Genomic DNA, 17,754 nt, shown 5'->3' with positions numbered 1-17,754 from the left:
CATGACTGCTCACTCCACCAGAAGTTCGTTCGTGCTGCATCGTATGCTCCGCCAGCTCCCTCAGCTTTCCATCTTCAACTCGAGACTGCCCATCATTCACAGCCCAAACAACCTGTCGGAAAAACGTGTGTAAGCCAAATCCCATGCCAGATCTGCGCAAAAGCCCAACTAAACTACCCATGACAACTCTCCGCCCTCTCCGCCCTCCCCTCCTCCACCAACTGCGCCAACAACGCATCCACCTCCGCATCATCCTCCCTCATCACCCCAATACCATCCACAGCACCACGCGGCTCCCCATTATACCAAATCCAATTCACTGGAACCCTGGGCATGTCCTCCGGAATCCTCAGCGGTCTGTCCATTGTTGCGCGTTGGAGTAGCACCAGGCGGTCCAAAGCAATGATCTCCCTTTGCACGGCTGGCCGCAGTGGAAACGACATCTCCGCCTCGAACGCTCGAATTTCCGGATCGGTGCGGCGAGCGTCTTCAACTCTGGCTCGCCTCATGCATTGCACCACCACCAAGATGTCGAAGATATCGATGCCTGCGGTAGCGATGTCCCTTTCCATGACCTCGAAGTTGTTGAAGCGAAAGCGGGTGACGTTTCGGTTGCGGGGGCTGTTGAACTGGTCGATGAAAGCACCTACGGCGCTTCGTGCTGTGTCGGGCATATCGGGGATCATGATCGAAAGACTTGATTGGCTAGAAAAGGTTGTGTTAGGGTTTTGGCGAGTGTGGTCTGCCATGCGGATGGCTTGAGCTAACTCTCCACCCAGACGAGGGAGCGCTTCTAGCGGGGAGGCGCCGGGGAGAGATGGGACAGTAGTTGGTGATGAGGTCCCAGCGCGTGAGGTATTGTCGTTGTCTGAGGCGGCCACACCGTGTGCGGCATTGTCGTTGTCTGAGGCGGACCCATCGCGTGAGGCATTATCGTTGCCTCGAGGGTTGGTAGTGCGGCCAAAGGGCCCGGTTGGGGCATTGCGTGGCCCCTCAACCCATCTCCCGTAGTGCGGATACTGCTCAAGCACCCACTGCGCTCCTTCGTGATTCAGACTCACCCTCGTCAGACCATACAACTCGCGATCAAACGTACCCGTATCAGAATCGCTATCCGGATCATATCTACCTGCGCTTGCTGCAGTGCTCTGCTCCGAATCACTGCTATCACGCCGTGTAGCAGGAGCAGCAGTCGGCGGATCGAATGCCGTGGTGTACGGTTCGTGCGCCGAGCTACCGTCGCTCTCGTCGGAAGCGTTACTGCCCGAGCTCCTGGCTGTAATATCGGTAGCGCTTGGCTCAAGATCGCGATGGAGACGCTCGCCAAGGTGTTGATTCAGCTCTCGACGTCGCGACGTATCAAGTCCGCTCGTGAGTTCCTCCAGTGGCCTGACCACGTTCTCGAGCAGCGCATTGGTTTCGTTCGAGGGAAGTCGTTCTGACAAGAGGCGGCCCATATTAATGATCTCCTGAATAGCATCGGATGTGTCGTCGTCACTGCCCGATTGTGAGCCCTGCTCATAATCTTCATCCTCGCCATCAGCATCAGCCATATACACATCCTCCCAAGCTTGTTCTCGCGCGAGAGCTCTGGCATGAACTCGAGCTTGTTCACGTCGTCTGCGCTGGAGCTCGCGAGCATCGCGAGGATCTATGTCCTCTCCTTCCGAGTCTGCCCTGGAGGTGTTCTCGTCAGATTGTGAGCCTACAGCCTGCACTGCGAGCTCCTGAGCCTGTTCACGTCTCCTACGCCGCAGATCGTAGCTGTCGTCCGTCGAGTCTCCTGCTTGTCGTTGGGACATGGTTCGAGTATCGACCTTCGAACTGTGTTATTGCGTTGAAGAATATGCACATCGAGAAAAAGCCATGTCGAGAGATACCATCGCTTGCAAAAACCTGCGTGAACACTGCAATTCCCTCCTTCGTCACGCGGACGCCACAATCCATCAGTAAATATCCAGCTCCTCCAAAATCGCAGTCTTCACAAACTTGTCCATTGGCAAATCACCGCTTAAGACCATCTCCACCAGCCCACTCGCCCACATGCTCTTCACAATGTACGCAAAAAAGTACGCCGGCACAGCGGCGTTGCTTGAAGGCACGTTTGGCAAGCCCGGAATGCTGAGGAGGTTGGTCTTCTCTGGCAGAGAAGGCACATCCAGGATCGCTGCGAGCTGGGTCATTGAGCAGAGGCCTCGACGTACCGGGAGGGTTGACCTGCTCCATTGGATCACTGAGCCAGGCGTAGCCTCGTGCCACATTAGATGTGTGATAAGATGTTCCGGAGGTTCATTGACGGCTGTAACAGTGTCAAGGAGTGGGACTCCCGCGGAGGTAACGCCATCAGCCCAGTAATCGTTACAAGGAATTGTGGGATTCCAGAGCCTTTTGTACCAGTTCTCGATCCTGTCCTTTGTGAAACCGTAAGGTTCCAGATCTTCAGTATACGTGTGCTGCATAAAGCTATCGATATTTAATCTTTGACATATCACACATGACAATCCTGGCGTGGGAGGCATATGTTTTGTGACATGCACCTGTATCAGGCAGTGGAGAAGGTTGTTCATAGAGTATGCAAGCTGGCGCTGGCTTGTCGGCCGATTGACATGCAGTGGTACATGTGTCAAATTGAGCATGAATAGGTCGACCATAGCTGCCGCCATGTAGCGATGGCGACCTGCGTCGGTTATCAAACCCCCTCGATTGATAAACCTGCTGAGCGCATCCAGGAAGTCGCCATCTTTCTGGTTCACAAAACCGCGCAGTGTGAACCGAACGACCTGTGTGTGAAGGCGTGCCCGGGCTGTATGCTGTCTGGTAGTGAGGAAGGTGTCAACATTTTCAGGAGTGGTGATGATTTTGCGAAAGCGCTTGCAGACCCGCTCTGCACGCTTCAGACTCCGGATTGGCAGGTGCGAGAATACTTCAATCAAGAGTTCAGCAGGCATCGCGTGGATGGGACTTGGGAAGTCTCCCGTGTGTGTACGAAATGTCTTGCAGAAATCTGTGGCCTCCGAGGAATCGATCTCCATGTGGCGGTGTCCGCAGACCCGTGCTGCAGTACCCAGGTGGTACGAGTATCTTCGCAATTCTCTCGCGGTGCAAGCCTCGAAAGTGGGCTCGAAGAACCCGTCGGCGGTTTGAAGTCGTGATACCAGCTCGTCCTCCGTGGTGGCAAAGGGGGGGAACCTATTCATGCCTACCAGCTCTCGATATATGCAACCACCGGGCGTGGTAAAGAGTCCATTGCTCACTGCAGTTGGTGATAGCGGCTTATCCTCCATGGTGGAATAAGCACGGAGCCTGCCCCTTTTCGCCATTTCCAAGGTTGGCGTACACGAAGCACCCGGGAAGTCCAGCAAGTCGGTTGAATCGAAGGTATTGACTGTCGTCCCGGCAGGGGGCTCAGGCGGTCCAATATGCAGGTCTTGTCGTGCCAGACCGCACACGATGAGGTCTTGTGCAGCACGACTGGTGGTCTCTTCTCAATCCAGAGGCTGAGAAATTTCGCGGTCGCACCAAATTTAAGAACGCCGCTGGACAGCGCTAACACTGTCAGCTGCGAATTACATAACCCAAATTGATAGTGCGTGGCATCGTGCGAAGTTCTAAAGCTGGTCAGCAATGATTATCTGGCATCCAGTTCAAACCGCTTACCTTTCCATGTCAAAGCTACATTGCCGACATGAAAGTCGGCTGCTAACCTTATTTGCCGGAGCTTTCATGCCCAGCATTTTCGTGATCGTGTCATGGGACCATCCGGGATTCTTCCTGGCCCCGTGCGTGTGTGTCCTGCCCTTAGTCTTCATCTTCATCCTCGCGGCCACGTCTCTCACCTGGGCTACGACTGCGCTGTCTGCCGCCCTTGCGACCGCCCTTTGGTCCTGCCTGAGTCTTGGTTGGCGGGGGTCGCACGAACGCAAAATCGACGTTGATGGTCTGCTCCAGCAATTCTTGTCCGTTCGCGCCTTCGATGGCTGCCAGCGCCTCTTCGCGGGTCGGGTACTCGATCAACACGTATCCCTGAGGCAATCACGTCAGTACTGCTGTTCCTGCCCATCACGTGTTGTAACCATGCTGCCTATTCCTTACCTTGACATAACCCGTGCGCCGGTCGAGGTTGATGTGGATGTTCTTGATCTCGCCGTATTCGCCAAATAGATCTTGCAGGTCCTCCTCGCTGGCCTCCTCGTGTACGTTGGTGACTATGACGATCCAGCCTTCGATACTGCGGACCGCGACGGCGTTCTCTTGTGTCTTGGTGTCGTTTGAGCCGCCGTTTTTGTTGTCGCTCTTCTGTTCGGGTGATGCCGGCGCATCCACCTCCATCTCGTCTTTGATGTCTGACATCTTGGAGGTATCGTAGTGGTTTGTTGTGGTGTTCGAGTTTAGGGCAGTCCAATGTGGGAGGTGTGACGCTCAGATCGCGGTCGGTGGTCGGCAAGTTCTGCCGACATGGCACGTGCTCATTTCGCGAGGAAAACTTCGCCCGCGACTTCATCTTTTCTCACTTCACCATTCGCATGTGATACTGCCGTCAAGAAGTGGCGACAAGCGATGCGCGATGAGCCACTGGATGTACGCGGTAACGTCAGCCTCTAAGTGGTCCAGCAACTCCATCACACCAGGTGGACAGTGCCTACGGGACCAGCCTCCCACCCTGGAAGAAGCTCGCATACACATCACATGCAACATCGACCCCACCCGAGCACTGCTACGGTAGAGCCGCGCTCAGCCATACACCCTTCAAAACACTCCACAGCGCAGCCTCTTTCCATCTCTGCTCACAATGAAAACTCCAGCAACCAGACAATCCAGCTACTTGTGCCTCACGGCAATCACCACAAGGTCTTCATCAGAAGAGCAGCCCTCCCGACCACGTCTTGTGTGAAGGAGATCGCTGTGGGCTCGCAGCGTCGCCTTTCACTTCTCTTCGGGGAGGTGGAGGGTATTGGAATGTTGCAAGAAGAATCTGGACCTTCATAGTTCATACTGCTCTTCCACTCGGAATCTTGGTGGGAAGTGTGACTCCTTGCGTACCTACATACACCTGACCACGGGGTCTTCTGCACCTCGCGCGCTTCTTGCAGAATTCTCAACAGGAGGGACGTTACGACTCGGATTGTGGACCATTGAAGGCGATCGAGCTCTTGAGTGCAAGTGACGCGAGCAGACCACAGGAGTGCTAGCGCTCACCGTCAGCCAAGTTTCCTCAACCCTCCCAATAATCATCCATCTTTCCCGCGCGTATAGAGTCCACAAGAACCCTCACATCCACGGTACAGCCTTCCACCCATCGATATGGCTGTCTACCCTCTTGCCAGATATCCGAGAGATCCACCCTTGAGTCGGCGCCCCGATCTAGAAGTGCTTGGAGTAGTTCGGTAATCTTTCGCGGAGTCCTTTCCTCATCGTCACAGTCTGTATAGCCGTGCCACCCAACGGCACCTCCGCTGACTCACCAGTCGTTGCCACGCTGATAAGCTTCCGCCGTAGATACGCAGTATGGGCTGATTGAGGTCGGCGCCGAGCTCATCGACTATTCTCAACACGGTCTCTGTCTCGTGCCACAGCCAACCTTCATTATTGATACTAAGCTGAAATACCGAGACGGTCGCGCACTCAAGCCAGAACTGTTTCGATCTAGCCACTTCTTCTGAGGTGCAAGACTTGACCATTGTCCAGAACATGTTGTGCAGGCTGCGATTCGTCAGGAATGCAGGTAAACCATTGCCCTCAATATCATATCGACGGAGATCTTCAGTCAGCCCCTTATCGGGATCAGACTCGTCCGGAGTCACGACGGCCACGTTTGACACTTTAGATGCAGGAAGGAGGTCGTGATCATAGGCGTCAAAATCGAGGATGAAGCTGGTCCAGTGACTATTGGCAGGACCATCGCTGATGGCGTTTGCCATGTCATCTAACTTCATGAGTATGCGTGCAAAGCTGTACGGCCCAGTAAGCCAGTCTTGAAGCGTGTCGTCGTCGCGATCCATGATCTGCGCAAAACGGCGCAATTCGTCACTGAATGATTCGAGGCTCCGCCACATCGACACTTCTGGCATGACTCGAAGATGACGGTTGACTTCGTATAGGGCGTGTTGAAACGTTGTCCCTAGCCACTCGACAAGTTCTTCTCGATGTTGATCAACAAAGTCCAACACTGTTCGATGCAACAGTATAGTCCGCCGCTTTTCGCGCCCCGACACAGACCCTAAGGAAGAATATTCGACAAGATCGTTGGTCCACGCCCTCAGCTTCAAGGTTTCCTGTTCCACACTGAAGCTTCCTACGCCATCGGGAGTATCGTCCAAGAGGGAGTCAATCGCATAGTAAGGGTTTCGCACAAACGCACTCACCTCTGCAAGGTCCGAGCACTCAGGATGTGGACTCGAAGCCAGCGCCGCCTCCGTGTATGCCGTAATCTGAGGACTGTCAAGTGTGAGGTAGCGTTGGCGATCGCTCGTCCAAAGCAGGATCCATGCAGCCGGTCGGCGGTAGACCTCGTCAATGCCATAGAGCATCTGTTCCAAGAGCGCGTCAATTTCTTTTGGCTTAGTACGTAACCTGTCTTCCAAGAAGGGTGTGTCGTCGCCGTTGGTAAGGCCGCGAGCTAACGATTTGGTCACGAGGTTCACCCAGAGGAACACACCTTCAGCCCGAGACAGTGTCTTTTGGGCTAGTGAGCGTAGGTCCGCATCATACATTGGGAAGCCTTCCGCCTGTGCTGCTTCCAGCCTGCTGCGGATGACAATCGACATGTCCATTGCCGTAAGGTTGTGAAGTGCTAAGTCGTGGTTCAAGCCACCGAAAGTATTGCTGAAAATCTTGTCCTTTCGGCTTGCAACACATATTTTGGCAGATATGGTCAACTGCTGTATGTATGTGACCAGGTCCGAGTGTTCGCCCTCTGTGACTTCGTCCAGACCATCGAGGAGGATCACCAGGGTACGATGCTTGCTAACTTCCGTCAACATAGTCTTCAAAGCTGTCAATAGACGACCAGATGGGGCGACGGGAACTTCTCCTTCGGCCCAGTCCTTCAGAGGAGAGCTATCCGCCAACAAGTTTCGGCATTGCTTCGTTAGTTGATAAAGCAAGCCTCGCCACATTCCTACTAATTTGGACTCAAGCTCCGATCCAGCACGGAACGCAAAGAAGGCCAGTGTGATGACCTCCGTTCCACTTCCAGCGCTTAGAGCAGCCAGCTTCTTCGTACGTGCATGGTCCGAGATCGTCTTCATCAGCGTCAACTTTCCCGAGCCGGCCTTTCCGTGGATCCAGAAGACACTACGATCTGAAGGGCTTCGCAACCAGTTTTGTAGCTTGCGTGCTTGCTCAGCCTTTTGGCGGGCAACTTTTACGTCTGAATCTGCACCAACTTCAGCCGACTGGTCAGCTGGCAGGTCGTTGAGCAATGTCTGAGAGTCTTCCATGATCCACCCAAATGTGCCCTCGTGTGCATCGATGTTTCGAGATTGCCAGTTGTGCATACCTGGAAAGGAGAGTTGCTTGAGGATCTTCTCTGCAAAGATGCGTTAGGTGAAGGATACTTCGCGATACACTCAAATCATTCACCAATCAGATCTTCGGCTGTTGTGTTGTAGACATTGCCTAGATGAGCTGTTGCAGAGTCTGAAATATTGACCTCACTATAGCCGTGACTGTGCGCAGTCTGATGTTCCGTCATGTAAGATCAAGGTTCGACACTGTGTGCAATAGTATGAGGTTGATATCGGTGCAAGGCCAGCCGTATTTGAAGCAAGCGGAGCCTTGTTCGAAACAAAGAGTTATGTTCCATCATACAGAGCACCCGAGCCTCTTCCAGCTCGGACCTGACATACATGGCCGAAGTCTGTAGCGAGATTCGTACCGTCTCATGCACGTTCTGGAATAGATTCTCGATCTATGGAAGCGTCGTATGAGCGTATGCAGCAACTGAACTGTAGAAGTGCGTGAGTGCTACCAGCAAGGTTCAGTCAGCCAGACAGTGTGCGGTATCCATTGATACCCGAGCTTCCCAGGTGGTCATTGCAGTCTATTCTGTGAGATCTAAGGTACTGGCGACTGTGGTAGCATACGACTCAGCTCTGCCAATATCGTCGGGTTGGAGACCTGGATAGTGATGTCCAGGAGACACATCTCAGCGGCTCTAACCCATAAACATGGCCTGCGCGGACGATTGCCCATTACCTACGTCATTCTATGAGTGGTTTGACGAAGTCAAGATACGTCTCGACGTCCGGCATAAGTCACCTCGCAGTCCAGAGCAGCCCCAAGATCCGAAAATTCTCTCCAACTCAGAGCAGCTGATGCTGGATGGATGCTGGTTGGAGAACACAGTATGAGATGCAACAGGACAGTCACTGTCGCTGGAGGCATTCAGACGACTTCTAATCATCGTTGATTCTTGCAAGGGCCATTGGCTCTTGCAGCCATCCTGTCTTGAGTCAAGCCTTGGCGCAGCAGGGACACCGCGTATCCAGCAGAGCCAGTGCCGGTTGTGTGGTGGAGAGTGCTGACTGAGCGGTCACGATGGAACTGATGAACTCGTGTGGTTGATGATGATGTCGATGGAGATGGTGAGCAGGTTGTTCGTCAGCATGCCCTGGTGTTTTCTCGGTCACGTGTCACCCACGATCTTTCAGCCTGAATGGTTCAGGCGAGTCTGGCCGATGTCATCTCGACTTCGAATAGTCCTCAAGTCATCTATTGTTTGACCACAAGATCTCTCCGTCGAAACCGCCATGGCTAACGCTTCCACATGCCCACCTCTGACCAGAGAGTCGGTACAGACAGCCCACAAACGTATCGAACAATACATTCACCGAACGCCAGTCGTCACCTGCGAAACACTGAACCTAATCGCATCTACTGCACAGTCAGAGCGCCACGACGGGCAGCCAGATGATATACCGAGTGATGGCACTGCGAAGCCACAGTTGCGTCTGTTCTTCAAGTGCGAGAACCAGCAGAGGATAGGAGCATTCAAGGCAAGAGGAGCATTCCATGCATTAGGACGACTCATAGAAGAAGAAGGACTCGAGAATGTAAGGCAGAAGGGCGTAGTGACACACAGTAGTGGTAAGGGTAGTTCTACATGGCCTGGAAGTACACAAGGCTCATGACGAGGTAGGTAACCACGCTCAAGCCCTTGCCCTCGCCGCAAAGACCCACGGCGTCCCTGCACACATTGTCATGCCCACCATCTCCACTCCCTCTAAGATCGCAGGTACGAAGAGTCAAGGTGCCAATGTCATCTTCTCGGGTTCCACAAGCGATGAGCGTGAAGCAGTTGTAGCTGAGGTGATCAAGAAGACTGGTGCTACACTTGTCCCGCCGTACGACCATCCCGATATCATTATTGGCCAGGGCACACAGGCGTTGGAATTGGAGCAGCAGGCTCAACAGCTTATCGCGGATAATGCAGCGTTGGGTATACCACGCAAGACACGCCTTGATGCTGTTATCGCGCCAATCGGTGGAGGTGGCATGCTCAGTGGTATTTGCACAGCATTACATGGCACCGGCATCAAGGTCTTCGGTGCAGAACCCAACTTCGGGGGTGCCAACGATGCCGAGCTGGGCCTGAAACAAGGCAAACGTATTGAGAAAGTCAAGACACTTACAATTGCTGACGGCCTGCGAACACCTGTTGGCACAATACCGTGGACAATCATCACCGACAAGGATAAGCTTTCGGGCATCTACAGCGTGACAGAAGAACAGATCAAGGCAGCTTTGCGACTCGCTATGGAGAGAGCCAAGCTTTTCATTGAACCGAGTGCTGCTACGACACTGGCTGTGGTCCTGTACAATGAGGAGTTGAGAAAGCTTGTGGAGAAGGAAGCAGGACCTGAAGGATGGAATGTTGGGATTGTGCTCAGTGGTGGGAACACTACGGTAGAAGCTATTGCGAAGCTCTTCGCTGCGCCGTCGAAGGTAGAATAAAGGGCAGGGTCGAAGATTGGAGCGAACGGAGAGAGACTTGCTGAGAATGTTGCAGGTTGACGCGAAAGAACACACAGTGGCCTCATGAAACAACCAGCTCTGACAGTAGTACAGGTACGAACACTTTGTCACTGTTCCGCTTTGCGGCCGAGTCAATGCAGTCTCGAATGTCCAACAATCCCTAGCTCCGCGGAGTCTCTGACACTCCGACCTATCTCAATCCAGATGCCATGGCCTGGAGCTACACTCAGCCACGGCTTCTGCTGACCTCAAGCGGATCAAGTCAACCATGCGATCATGGGCCCTTATCGCAGCTTTTGTTCAAGTCGTATGCGTTGACGCTATAACCTCTCTAACGTACCTCAATATGTCGAGCACCGACTACATCGTACCACAAACGTACTGACATGGGCAGTTGCAGCACAACGGAGCGACCAGCGCCGTGGCGAGACGAACATGGAGCACTCTGACAAGCTAGTCTTGAGCAACGTCCCGCATTGGACGGAGACCTGATCAAGGGCATACACCCCATCCGTGTTCATCATCGTCATTCGACTGACAGTTCCCCATACAGTATCCGTGAAGCTCAACAGAATCCACCCACAATTGTGTTTTCCCGCTCGCGAGCTGGAATGGTGGTTGAGGGCAGTGTAAGAGGCTTTCGTACAAAATACATCTGTACACGCTATCTGCTTTCGGCCGATGCGATGGGGCTTCATGGGCCGCACGCCAATGGAATGGAGCGTACGCTAGGCATACTCGTGCAACATAATGATAGTCAGCACATCGGCATCGTGCGTATATTCCCTCTCGGCTGACACAATAGGTGTACTCTAGAACACGCTACCGACGTGTTGAGGACTCGCCCTGGCAGATGTCATGTTGTCGGAAGCGGCTGCGTACAACCCGCCGCAAAGTCAAAGATGGAATACAAACTCAACAGACCAAAGCATTGACAACGTCACAAACCCTTGGAATTGCCAGGGTCCCATCGCCGAGCAGCTACCTAGTCAGAACCAGGTCAGTCTACACCAACGTCCACCCCGGTATAGGACAGAGCTCAAGCTGTAGCTACGAGTGTTGTGCCCGAACCGTCCTTATAAACACAACCCCGAACCTGGTGGCCCTGGACAGGTGGCATGGGGTGCTCTCTACTTCTCTCTCGCTTTCATACTGACCACCTTCCAATCCAGCGGTGCGAAGACGCTGTATTGTGTTGCGGATATGGCGCAAAAATCAGCAAAGAAGTGGGATATGCTGTACTTCGCCGAGGACGCATCGATCAAGACCGAAGGTGCATACAACATTGTCTAGCCTATGTCAATTGACGGCAACCACGTAAAACTCACCAATCACCGGTACGAGTATTCGACGGTAGTTATCCAGGATATGAGATCGATCTCGCCCTACGACATGTCTCCTTTCACTCTGGATCGCTCCGGCTTCACAGTGCTCAGCGACATATTGAACGCTTCCCAAATCGAGTCCGACCACGCTATAAAGACACAATACTTTGAGCATATCCGGGCGTTGCTCCTACGGACCTTTCCACACTACACTGATATCTTCTATGCAGGCCATCTGCAACGCAGGCGGCACCCTGCATTTCCGCATGCTTTGCCGAACAGCGTGGAGGGAGAGCTGCACTATGCGCAGCCCTTGACTGTGCCGCACCTTGACTACACACCCACCAGTGCAGCCCAGCGTCTGGCACAGCTTTGTGGTCCAGGAGAAAACACAGCGGTGGATAAGCCATTCGATCAACTCAAGTAAGTGTGTACCGACGATGATACTTGAGCCCGGACGCTCACCACAATCAACGAAGCGTTTGGAGAGTCACCCAAGGACCGAATAACGACTGGCCGCTTGCTCTCTGCGACTTCCGCACCGTGGACCTCGCTCGAGATGCGGTGCAAAATCGGGTTGTGGGAACTGACGGTGAGCTCAAAGCGACGCTGCTTGCGTCTCGGAAGTCCCTGTGACAGAGCTGTATAGGCTGATGGGATTCAACGCAGACGGTGCCAGTGAGAACTACCATCTCCAGAAGCATGCTGCCCATAGGTGGTACTACGTGAGCGACCAAACTACGGATGAGGTAATCGTGTTCCGCAACTCTTGCTCGGAAGGTCGAGATAAGCCGTGTGAGTATCCCTGGGATGTCTCGATCACTGATTGCTCCTCTTGGTTCATGTGGTAAAGCTGATCGAGTGGTTGAAGGGGCGTGGCATACAGCTTTTGATACTGGAGACACGGCGGACTCATGTCGCGAGAGCATCGAGTTGGTTCTCTTTGCTGTCTTGTGAACGGAGGACTTGCCGTCCTGTGAACGGAGGACTTGCCGTCCTATGAACGGAGGACATGATCGCCCACTGGATCACATGGAGTGTTTCGCCTCGGCGTATGCAGTTGTAACTTGCAGGTTGAGGTTTGAACAGTGGCCAAGCGTCCGAGTATCCGTGTGGCCATTGACTGATATTACCATCTTGACTTTTCTGTACTGTTTCGTGACAGCACGTGTGTGAGTGTTTGCCGACGCCATAGACATTCCAAGAAATATTTCGCATACTAGCATAAGGGCAAGAGACCAGTACAATTCGCGCAATTTGATGAAATAAACTGCAAAGACGATTGTTTTCTCCATATTCCCTTCTCTCTTCCTCGGGTTTCCTCTAAAGCCGTGTCGACTACAAATACCACTAGAATACGTAGATAGAAGGCTTGCCATCCCCCATCATCACCGTTCCATCCTTCCGAATGATGTTTAATTGCGTAACGATAGGCGGGACAACACTTCTAACTATACTAGTGGTGACGGACTGTGGCGGGCGCTCCTTGTTGAACATGGAATCAAGGAAGCCGACCGACTGTTTCAAAAGGTCACTCTCATCGGTAGTCAAGCTGGGCTCTGCTGCTGTAGCTGCATTTGCGATGTCCTCGAGACTCATGCTGCCATGCAGTCGATGATGCAGTAGCGCAAGCTTGATCGCGATGCGCCGAAGCGCAGGTGTTGCCGCGTTTGGAATGTACCTGTTGCACGAGGTCAATGACTTATTCTGTTCCAGTGCATAGTCCTGCTTACGATTTTGGTGGTGTCCACGAGACGAGCTCCTCACACCAACCCTTCTCGATTTCGCTGTAGGTCTCCGCAACGTCCAGTTCTGGGTGGCTGATGCGAAATGCTGAAGTGAGACCGAGCTTGTATCCAATCTCGATGTCCTTGTAAGCCTGTGGGTTCGCTGGCAGCTTCTTTGGAGGGACATAGAGTGTGGTTCCAGCATTTATTGGAATGCTTCGAACCTTCTCGGGATCTCGAAGGTCTTCAACCTGTCGAGGCCAACGGAATCAGCAAGTGTCATTGGTATTTCTGGAGCATCTTACAGTCATGTGGTCCATCTTGGAGTCGTTGAAAGGTTGAATAGCGGCCAAGTAGGCAATGGCCGGGTGCTTGGGGCCGTACTCCGCCTCGAGATAATCGGCCAGCTATGCATATCATCAGCGGTCTAGAAGCACGGCGACTGCAAGAGACCACACAGACCTTGTACAACTCTTTGTTGTCAAATACCATTGCTTCCTTACCAACGCAGCCAACCTGCCAGATGATAAGGTGGTGGCGGGAGTCCAACCGATCGGGCTCGAGTAAGAGAAAGCTGGCTTCGTACATGGAGCAACCCGAACTAGCAGGGTCGATGTCCAAGTCAGCGTACAAGCAGTCTTCAGCAGAGACTCCCGGCAGCATCTTCGCCTTGTATCCTTCCTGACGAGCAATATAGATTGCGCGATGGGATGGAGTAACAAAGACCCCGGGATGGCCATAGAAGACAGCCACGGTCATGTTACCTTTGCGAACTGAGGCAAGAATTGTCTCTGCCATCTGCGTATACGTCGCGTTGCGGTTCTATCTCATGTTAGTACAATTGTGGATGATCATTTTAATGTCTATCTCGCAGCAGTACCTTCTCCGTATCGTAGTACTGGTACAGGTTCTCGGCGGCCTTAGCGTGCTGCTTGATGAACGCCTCTGTAACAGCGTCGAGTGTAGCGTAGAATACAACGTCCGCTCGCTGGATATAGTCCAGTGCCTACCGCAAGCCCCAGTCAGCACCGTGTTCCTGATATTATGTGAAGATGCTTACCTCGACAGTCAATTGTCGGAGAGAGGCGATACCAGTTCCGACGACAACGAGCTCTCCTTTGTGCGGTACATCTTTCGGAACAGGCCCACCGCGAGTGAGCTCTGCGATATGACTCCAGATAGATTGAGAGGGCATTCCTGGAAACGTATCTTGCTATGGTGGGTTGCTTGAGACTGCTTGAGACAAAGAGGAGGTTTCGACAGTCGATAGAGGATTGGGTCACTTTAGAGAGCCTCGCAATAGTATTACAAAGTATATTGGATTGAGTCTCCTGTCTCGGAAGCGACAGCGCGGGCGAGTTGTACTCCAGGCCTGTTGTAACACCAGGTCTTTGCCATCCTGAGCTGCCTACAGCATCTCACGACACCTCGCAATGTTGGTCTCATACTGTCATCATCGGAGTGTTCTCCAATTTGTTGCGAGCCCTGCTTTCATCGTCTCGCAGCTGGATGAGCTGATCTCCCGAGAAACACCCTCCCTCACGATCATAGTCAGTTCGAGGATTTGAAGCCCGAGATATCGCTGGGTCGACCGAGCAGACGCAGGCTACCCTTCTGCATCTTGTGGGTCAACAAAACTGCGCTCCATTATTGGCCGCGTTGACTGCTGACTTCCTCTGCAATTGGCCTTGTGTATCCGTTGCGATCAAAACAGTGTTCCACCTTGACCTTACCACCTGGTCAGCGGGTACTCGAGCAGCGGACGGGTGCCGATGGAAGGTTTCTCCTAGGTTCTCTCCAATTCGTAAGCTACACTTAAAGTCCAAGAGCCTGTTGTTCTGTATTCAGAGGGCTTTGAGGTAGCTCTCAAATGGCACCGCTGAAAGCCGGCGTAGCCATCTTAAGGTGTGAGCGAAAGGTGCCGGGCCCGTCGCTTCGTTGCAAAGACCGGCGTAAGCGGCCACAAGCTTCGCCGCACCCCAGCAATCACCGCACCCCACCACTAGTTGTGCGTCTTGCACGTCGCCGTTGCGCCTCGGGGAGGGCACATCGGCGGGGCCCCTACCCCCGCCTCGTAAGGGCCCCCCCTCCTACTCGTTGCCGGCTCGAATCCGGGGCGCTGCGGTACAGCCTCTTCGTGCAGCGGAGTCACATTCGCTTTTAGACTAGTGCGAGCTGCCAACGACACCGGCTGGTTTGCTGAGATCCTGGATTTCGCCGGTCAAATAGTTTATGCGTGATCTTGACCTTTCGCAGATAGCGAGTCCGATTTTCAAGTCCATGCAAACCTCCTGTCGGTCGCTCGATTGGCTACTTAGGCCTACAAGTGCCGACTTGGTAGAGACTAGGACAGATTACTGCCGATGACATTAAAACTATCAGGACTGTAACGGGATGGACGATGGTATAGAAGTGTCTATCCAAGAGAAGGTGGTCATTTAAGATCTACCCTTGTGCCAAGACTGCACCTTTAAGCTGCACAGCGCCCCTCCAACACAACTTAGATACACAACGTGGCCACGAACGTTCACACTTGACTTTTGGCTTGATCAGGGTATCTCTGATGAGCCGGCTATTGCATCATCGGTAGACCCTTCCAGCATTATCCAACATTGTCCATCATTGTTCTGCATCGCAAGTCAGGCATATACTCCAGCCTGAAGCTTCCCGAGGGCCTCGCATTGCTGCCGGCACAAGGTCCGAATAAGCTCGGATATTGTGGTTTCATTTGAACACTATAATACCGAGCGACAGCAGCAGTCAGGGTCTAGGAGCTAGGGGCCCGTTCGATCACTCGATGTCGTAGCTTAATACCGTACGAAACTAGTAGGATTAGGCATCTAATATTACCAATAACTATTCCTAATATCGGTAGGTCCTCGCTTTACTACCTATAAGGGGAAGATAGTAGGTCGTTTATATAATGTTAAAGAGATTCTAATTAAGCGTAACGACCGACGAGCGCTAGCTATACCGTAGCGATATATAAGCTTACGAATACTCGAGCGTAGGTAGTAGCGTTAGCGAGAAGGAGTAGAGCTCTATATTAACCCTCAGAATTCCTTAGCGCCCTTTTAATTAGCTAAAATTAAGTTAACGTAAAGCACTAGTAAGCTAGGAACACTAGTAAGCTAGGAATTTTGTCTTAGTACGACTAACTCGTATTCTTTATTAATCGTTTTCACTACTATTAAATTACTATTAAATAGAGAACTAGTGAACTTAATAGATAGATAGATTTGTCATTCCCCTGTTCTAGGACCCTATCCGGCCTATATAGGTATATATCTATTGTTATATACAAAGGGAAACCCGAATAGGTGAAAACCCTTCCCGCCCCCGACTACTCCTTATCTAGTTTAGCTTTCCCTCTAAACGTACGTAGTCTATGTCACTACCCCGTTAGCCCCCGCTCCTAGCCGGTCTCGTCGCGCTACGTCGTGTCCTCTCTTCCTATACTACTCCTACTAGGCGGTACTATTCTAGCCAGCCCTTCTCTAGTATCTAGTTCGTAATACGCCGTAGGTCCTTAGCGTTGTTAAGAAGTGCCCTAATCGTCCGGTTCCTCGCCTTTACTATCTACTCCCCCCTTCCTAGCGACCACCTCGGATAGACGAGGAGTACGTACCGTACGTTCTAGGAGCGATAGCCGTAGGGGTAGCTAGTATTCGTATATCCTAGAACCTTCCTCTATAATAGGTACCCCTAGAGGCCGATGTGTTCGCTTCGTAGTTAGGTTGCTATACTACTCTATACCCTCGTAAGGCGGTAGTAGATAAGCTTCGGGGGGTGCTTGACCGCGGATTTTGTAGCTAACTATTCCTTAGGTTATCCCGCTAGCTAAGGGCGTCTACTATGCCCTACAACCTAGTTGTTCTACCTCTCTTTCTATAGTTGCTCTATAAACGATTTCTTACCTTCCTATTATATTACTAGCTATTCGTCCCTTACCCGGTAGTTCGGCTCGTTTCCGGGTCGAATGCCCTTATACGCTAGTACTAATTTGCGGGCCCTTACGACTATACTAGCGATAACCTTCTATACTAGGTACTATACCGACTTGCCTAAGTAGGAGGTCCGTAGTCCCTAGATATATAGGTCGATCGGCGGTATAGCGGTCTCGTGCTTAAGCATCCTCGTTAGTGTCGACTTATATACCCCGGTGACCTTCCTTAGGCATTAGTTTTAGATCTTCGCTAGCGGCGCGACGAGTCCCTTTAATAGGTAGGCCCTCTTGCCTAAGGACTACACTTAGCTACTATAGGTAAGGACTGGCCGTATAATAGCCGTATATAGAAGTCGTGACTACCGGAAGTCCGCCCCCTATATAGACGTAGTGAGCCTCTAGCATAATGCTATATTCTGTTTAGCTTTCCGTAATATTGCCTATACGTGCTTCCTCTACCGTAGCGCCGGGTCCACCTATAGTCCGAGGATCCTAAGCTAATTTACCGGGTTAGTCGTATACCCCTATATCTAGATAGAAGCTTATATATTATAGAACTGTAGCCGGCGCGTAAAGTGTATTAGATTATACTTTTCTAGGGCAAACCGAGCCCCGTGCCTCCTAGCCTAGTCCTCGTAGATCTTGTGCTTCTCTTCTAGTAGCCTACAGTTCTCCTTAGTCGAGGAAGACTACGCTAGGATGTTTATATCGTCTACGAAGCCGCTCGTAGCGGTGTTCTAGGATTCTAGGGCTAGGAGTGGCGTCGCTATAAAGAAGAGGA

General features: G+C 52.3%; 9 protein-coding genes across 9 annotated transcripts; 5 read left to right on the top strand and 4 right to left on the bottom strand.

The window, feature by feature from the left end:
* Window positions 1-173: 173 nt before the first annotated feature.
* CLAFUR5_20174 (uncharacterized protein) lies at window positions 174-1,802 on the bottom strand (the record flags this gene model as incomplete). Its single annotated transcript, XM_059463011.1, has 1 exon — window positions 174-1,802. One exon carries the CDS (start codon window positions 1,800-1,802, stop codon window positions 174-176), a length of 1,629 nt encoding a protein of 542 aa, XP_059318954.1.
* Window positions 1,803-2,669: 867 nt separating this feature from the next.
* CLAFUR5_04062 (uncharacterized protein) lies at window positions 2,670-3,144 on the top strand (the record flags this gene model as incomplete). Its single annotated transcript, XM_047903210.1, has 2 exons — window positions 2,670-2,978; window positions 3,001-3,144. 2 exons carry the CDS (start codon window positions 2,670-2,672, stop codon window positions 3,142-3,144), a joined length of 453 nt encoding a protein of 150 aa, XP_047761086.1.
* Window positions 3,145-3,798: 654 nt separating this feature from the next.
* Window positions 3,799-4,350, bottom strand: CLAFUR5_04061 (RNA-binding protein 8A; the record flags this gene model as incomplete). Its single annotated transcript, XM_047903209.1, has 2 exons — window positions 3,799-4,023; window positions 4,093-4,350. 2 exons carry the CDS (start codon window positions 4,348-4,350, stop codon window positions 3,799-3,801), a joined length of 483 nt encoding a protein of 160 aa, XP_047760353.1.
* An 862-nt stretch (window positions 4,351-5,212) lies between these two features.
* Window positions 5,213-7,693, bottom strand: CLAFUR5_04060 (uncharacterized protein; the record flags this gene model as incomplete). Its single annotated transcript, XM_047903208.1, has 3 exons — window positions 5,213-5,407; window positions 5,463-7,528; window positions 7,582-7,693. The coding sequence occupies 3 exons, from the start codon at window positions 7,691-7,693 to the stop codon at window positions 5,213-5,215; spliced, it is 2,373 nt and encodes a 790-aa protein (XP_047760352.1).
* A 475-nt stretch (window positions 7,694-8,168) lies between these two features.
* On the top strand, window positions 8,169-8,351 carry CLAFUR5_04059 (uncharacterized protein; the record flags this gene model as incomplete). The annotated part of the gene is made up of 1 exon (XM_047903207.1): window positions 8,169-8,351. One exon carries the CDS (start codon window positions 8,169-8,171, stop codon window positions 8,349-8,351), a length of 183 nt encoding a protein of 60 aa, XP_047761018.1.
* A 399-nt stretch (window positions 8,352-8,750) lies between these two features.
* On the top strand, window positions 8,751-9,954 carry CLAFUR5_04058 (putative serine racemase; the record flags this gene model as incomplete). The annotated part of the gene is made up of 2 exons (XM_047903206.1): window positions 8,751-9,087; window positions 9,140-9,954. The coding sequence occupies 2 exons, from the start codon at window positions 8,751-8,753 to the stop codon at window positions 9,952-9,954; spliced, it is 1,152 nt and encodes a 383-aa protein (XP_047761019.1).
* Window positions 9,955-10,833: 879 nt separating this feature from the next.
* On the top strand, window positions 10,834-11,268 carry CLAFUR5_04057 (uncharacterized protein; the record flags this gene model as incomplete). The annotated part of the gene is made up of 2 exons (XM_047903205.1): window positions 10,834-10,974; window positions 11,026-11,268. The coding sequence occupies 2 exons, from the start codon at window positions 10,834-10,836 to the stop codon at window positions 11,266-11,268; spliced, it is 384 nt and encodes a 127-aa protein (XP_047760425.1).
* Window positions 11,269-11,271: 3 nt separating this feature from the next.
* Window positions 11,272-12,257, top strand: CLAFUR5_04056 (Fe(II)/2-oxoglutarate-dependent dioxygenase nvfI; the record flags this gene model as incomplete). Its single annotated transcript, XM_047903204.1, has 4 exons — window positions 11,272-11,723; window positions 11,780-11,892; window positions 11,970-12,095; window positions 12,172-12,257. The coding sequence occupies 4 exons, from the start codon at window positions 11,272-11,274 to the stop codon at window positions 12,255-12,257; spliced, it is 777 nt and encodes a 258-aa protein (XP_047760104.1).
* Window positions 12,258-12,650: 393 nt separating this feature from the next.
* On the bottom strand, window positions 12,651-14,222 carry CLAFUR5_04055 (uncharacterized protein; the record flags this gene model as incomplete). Its single annotated transcript, XM_047903203.1, has 6 exons — window positions 12,651-12,981; window positions 13,034-13,278; window positions 13,333-13,434; window positions 13,490-13,849; window positions 13,908-14,033; window positions 14,088-14,222. 6 exons carry the CDS (start codon window positions 14,220-14,222, stop codon window positions 12,651-12,653), a joined length of 1,299 nt encoding a protein of 432 aa, XP_047760103.1.
* Window positions 14,223-17,754: the final 3,532 nt, after the last annotated feature.

Source organism: Fulvia fulva, chromosome 4 (assembly GCF_020509005.1).
Source record: "Fulvia fulva chromosome 4, complete sequence".
Classification (NCBI taxonomy): Eukaryota; Fungi; Ascomycota; class Dothideomycetes; order Mycosphaerellales; family Mycosphaerellaceae; genus Fulvia; species Fulvia fulva.
Note: the sequence above shows the minus strand (reverse complement) of the source record. Positions and strands in the feature narration are given on the sequence as shown.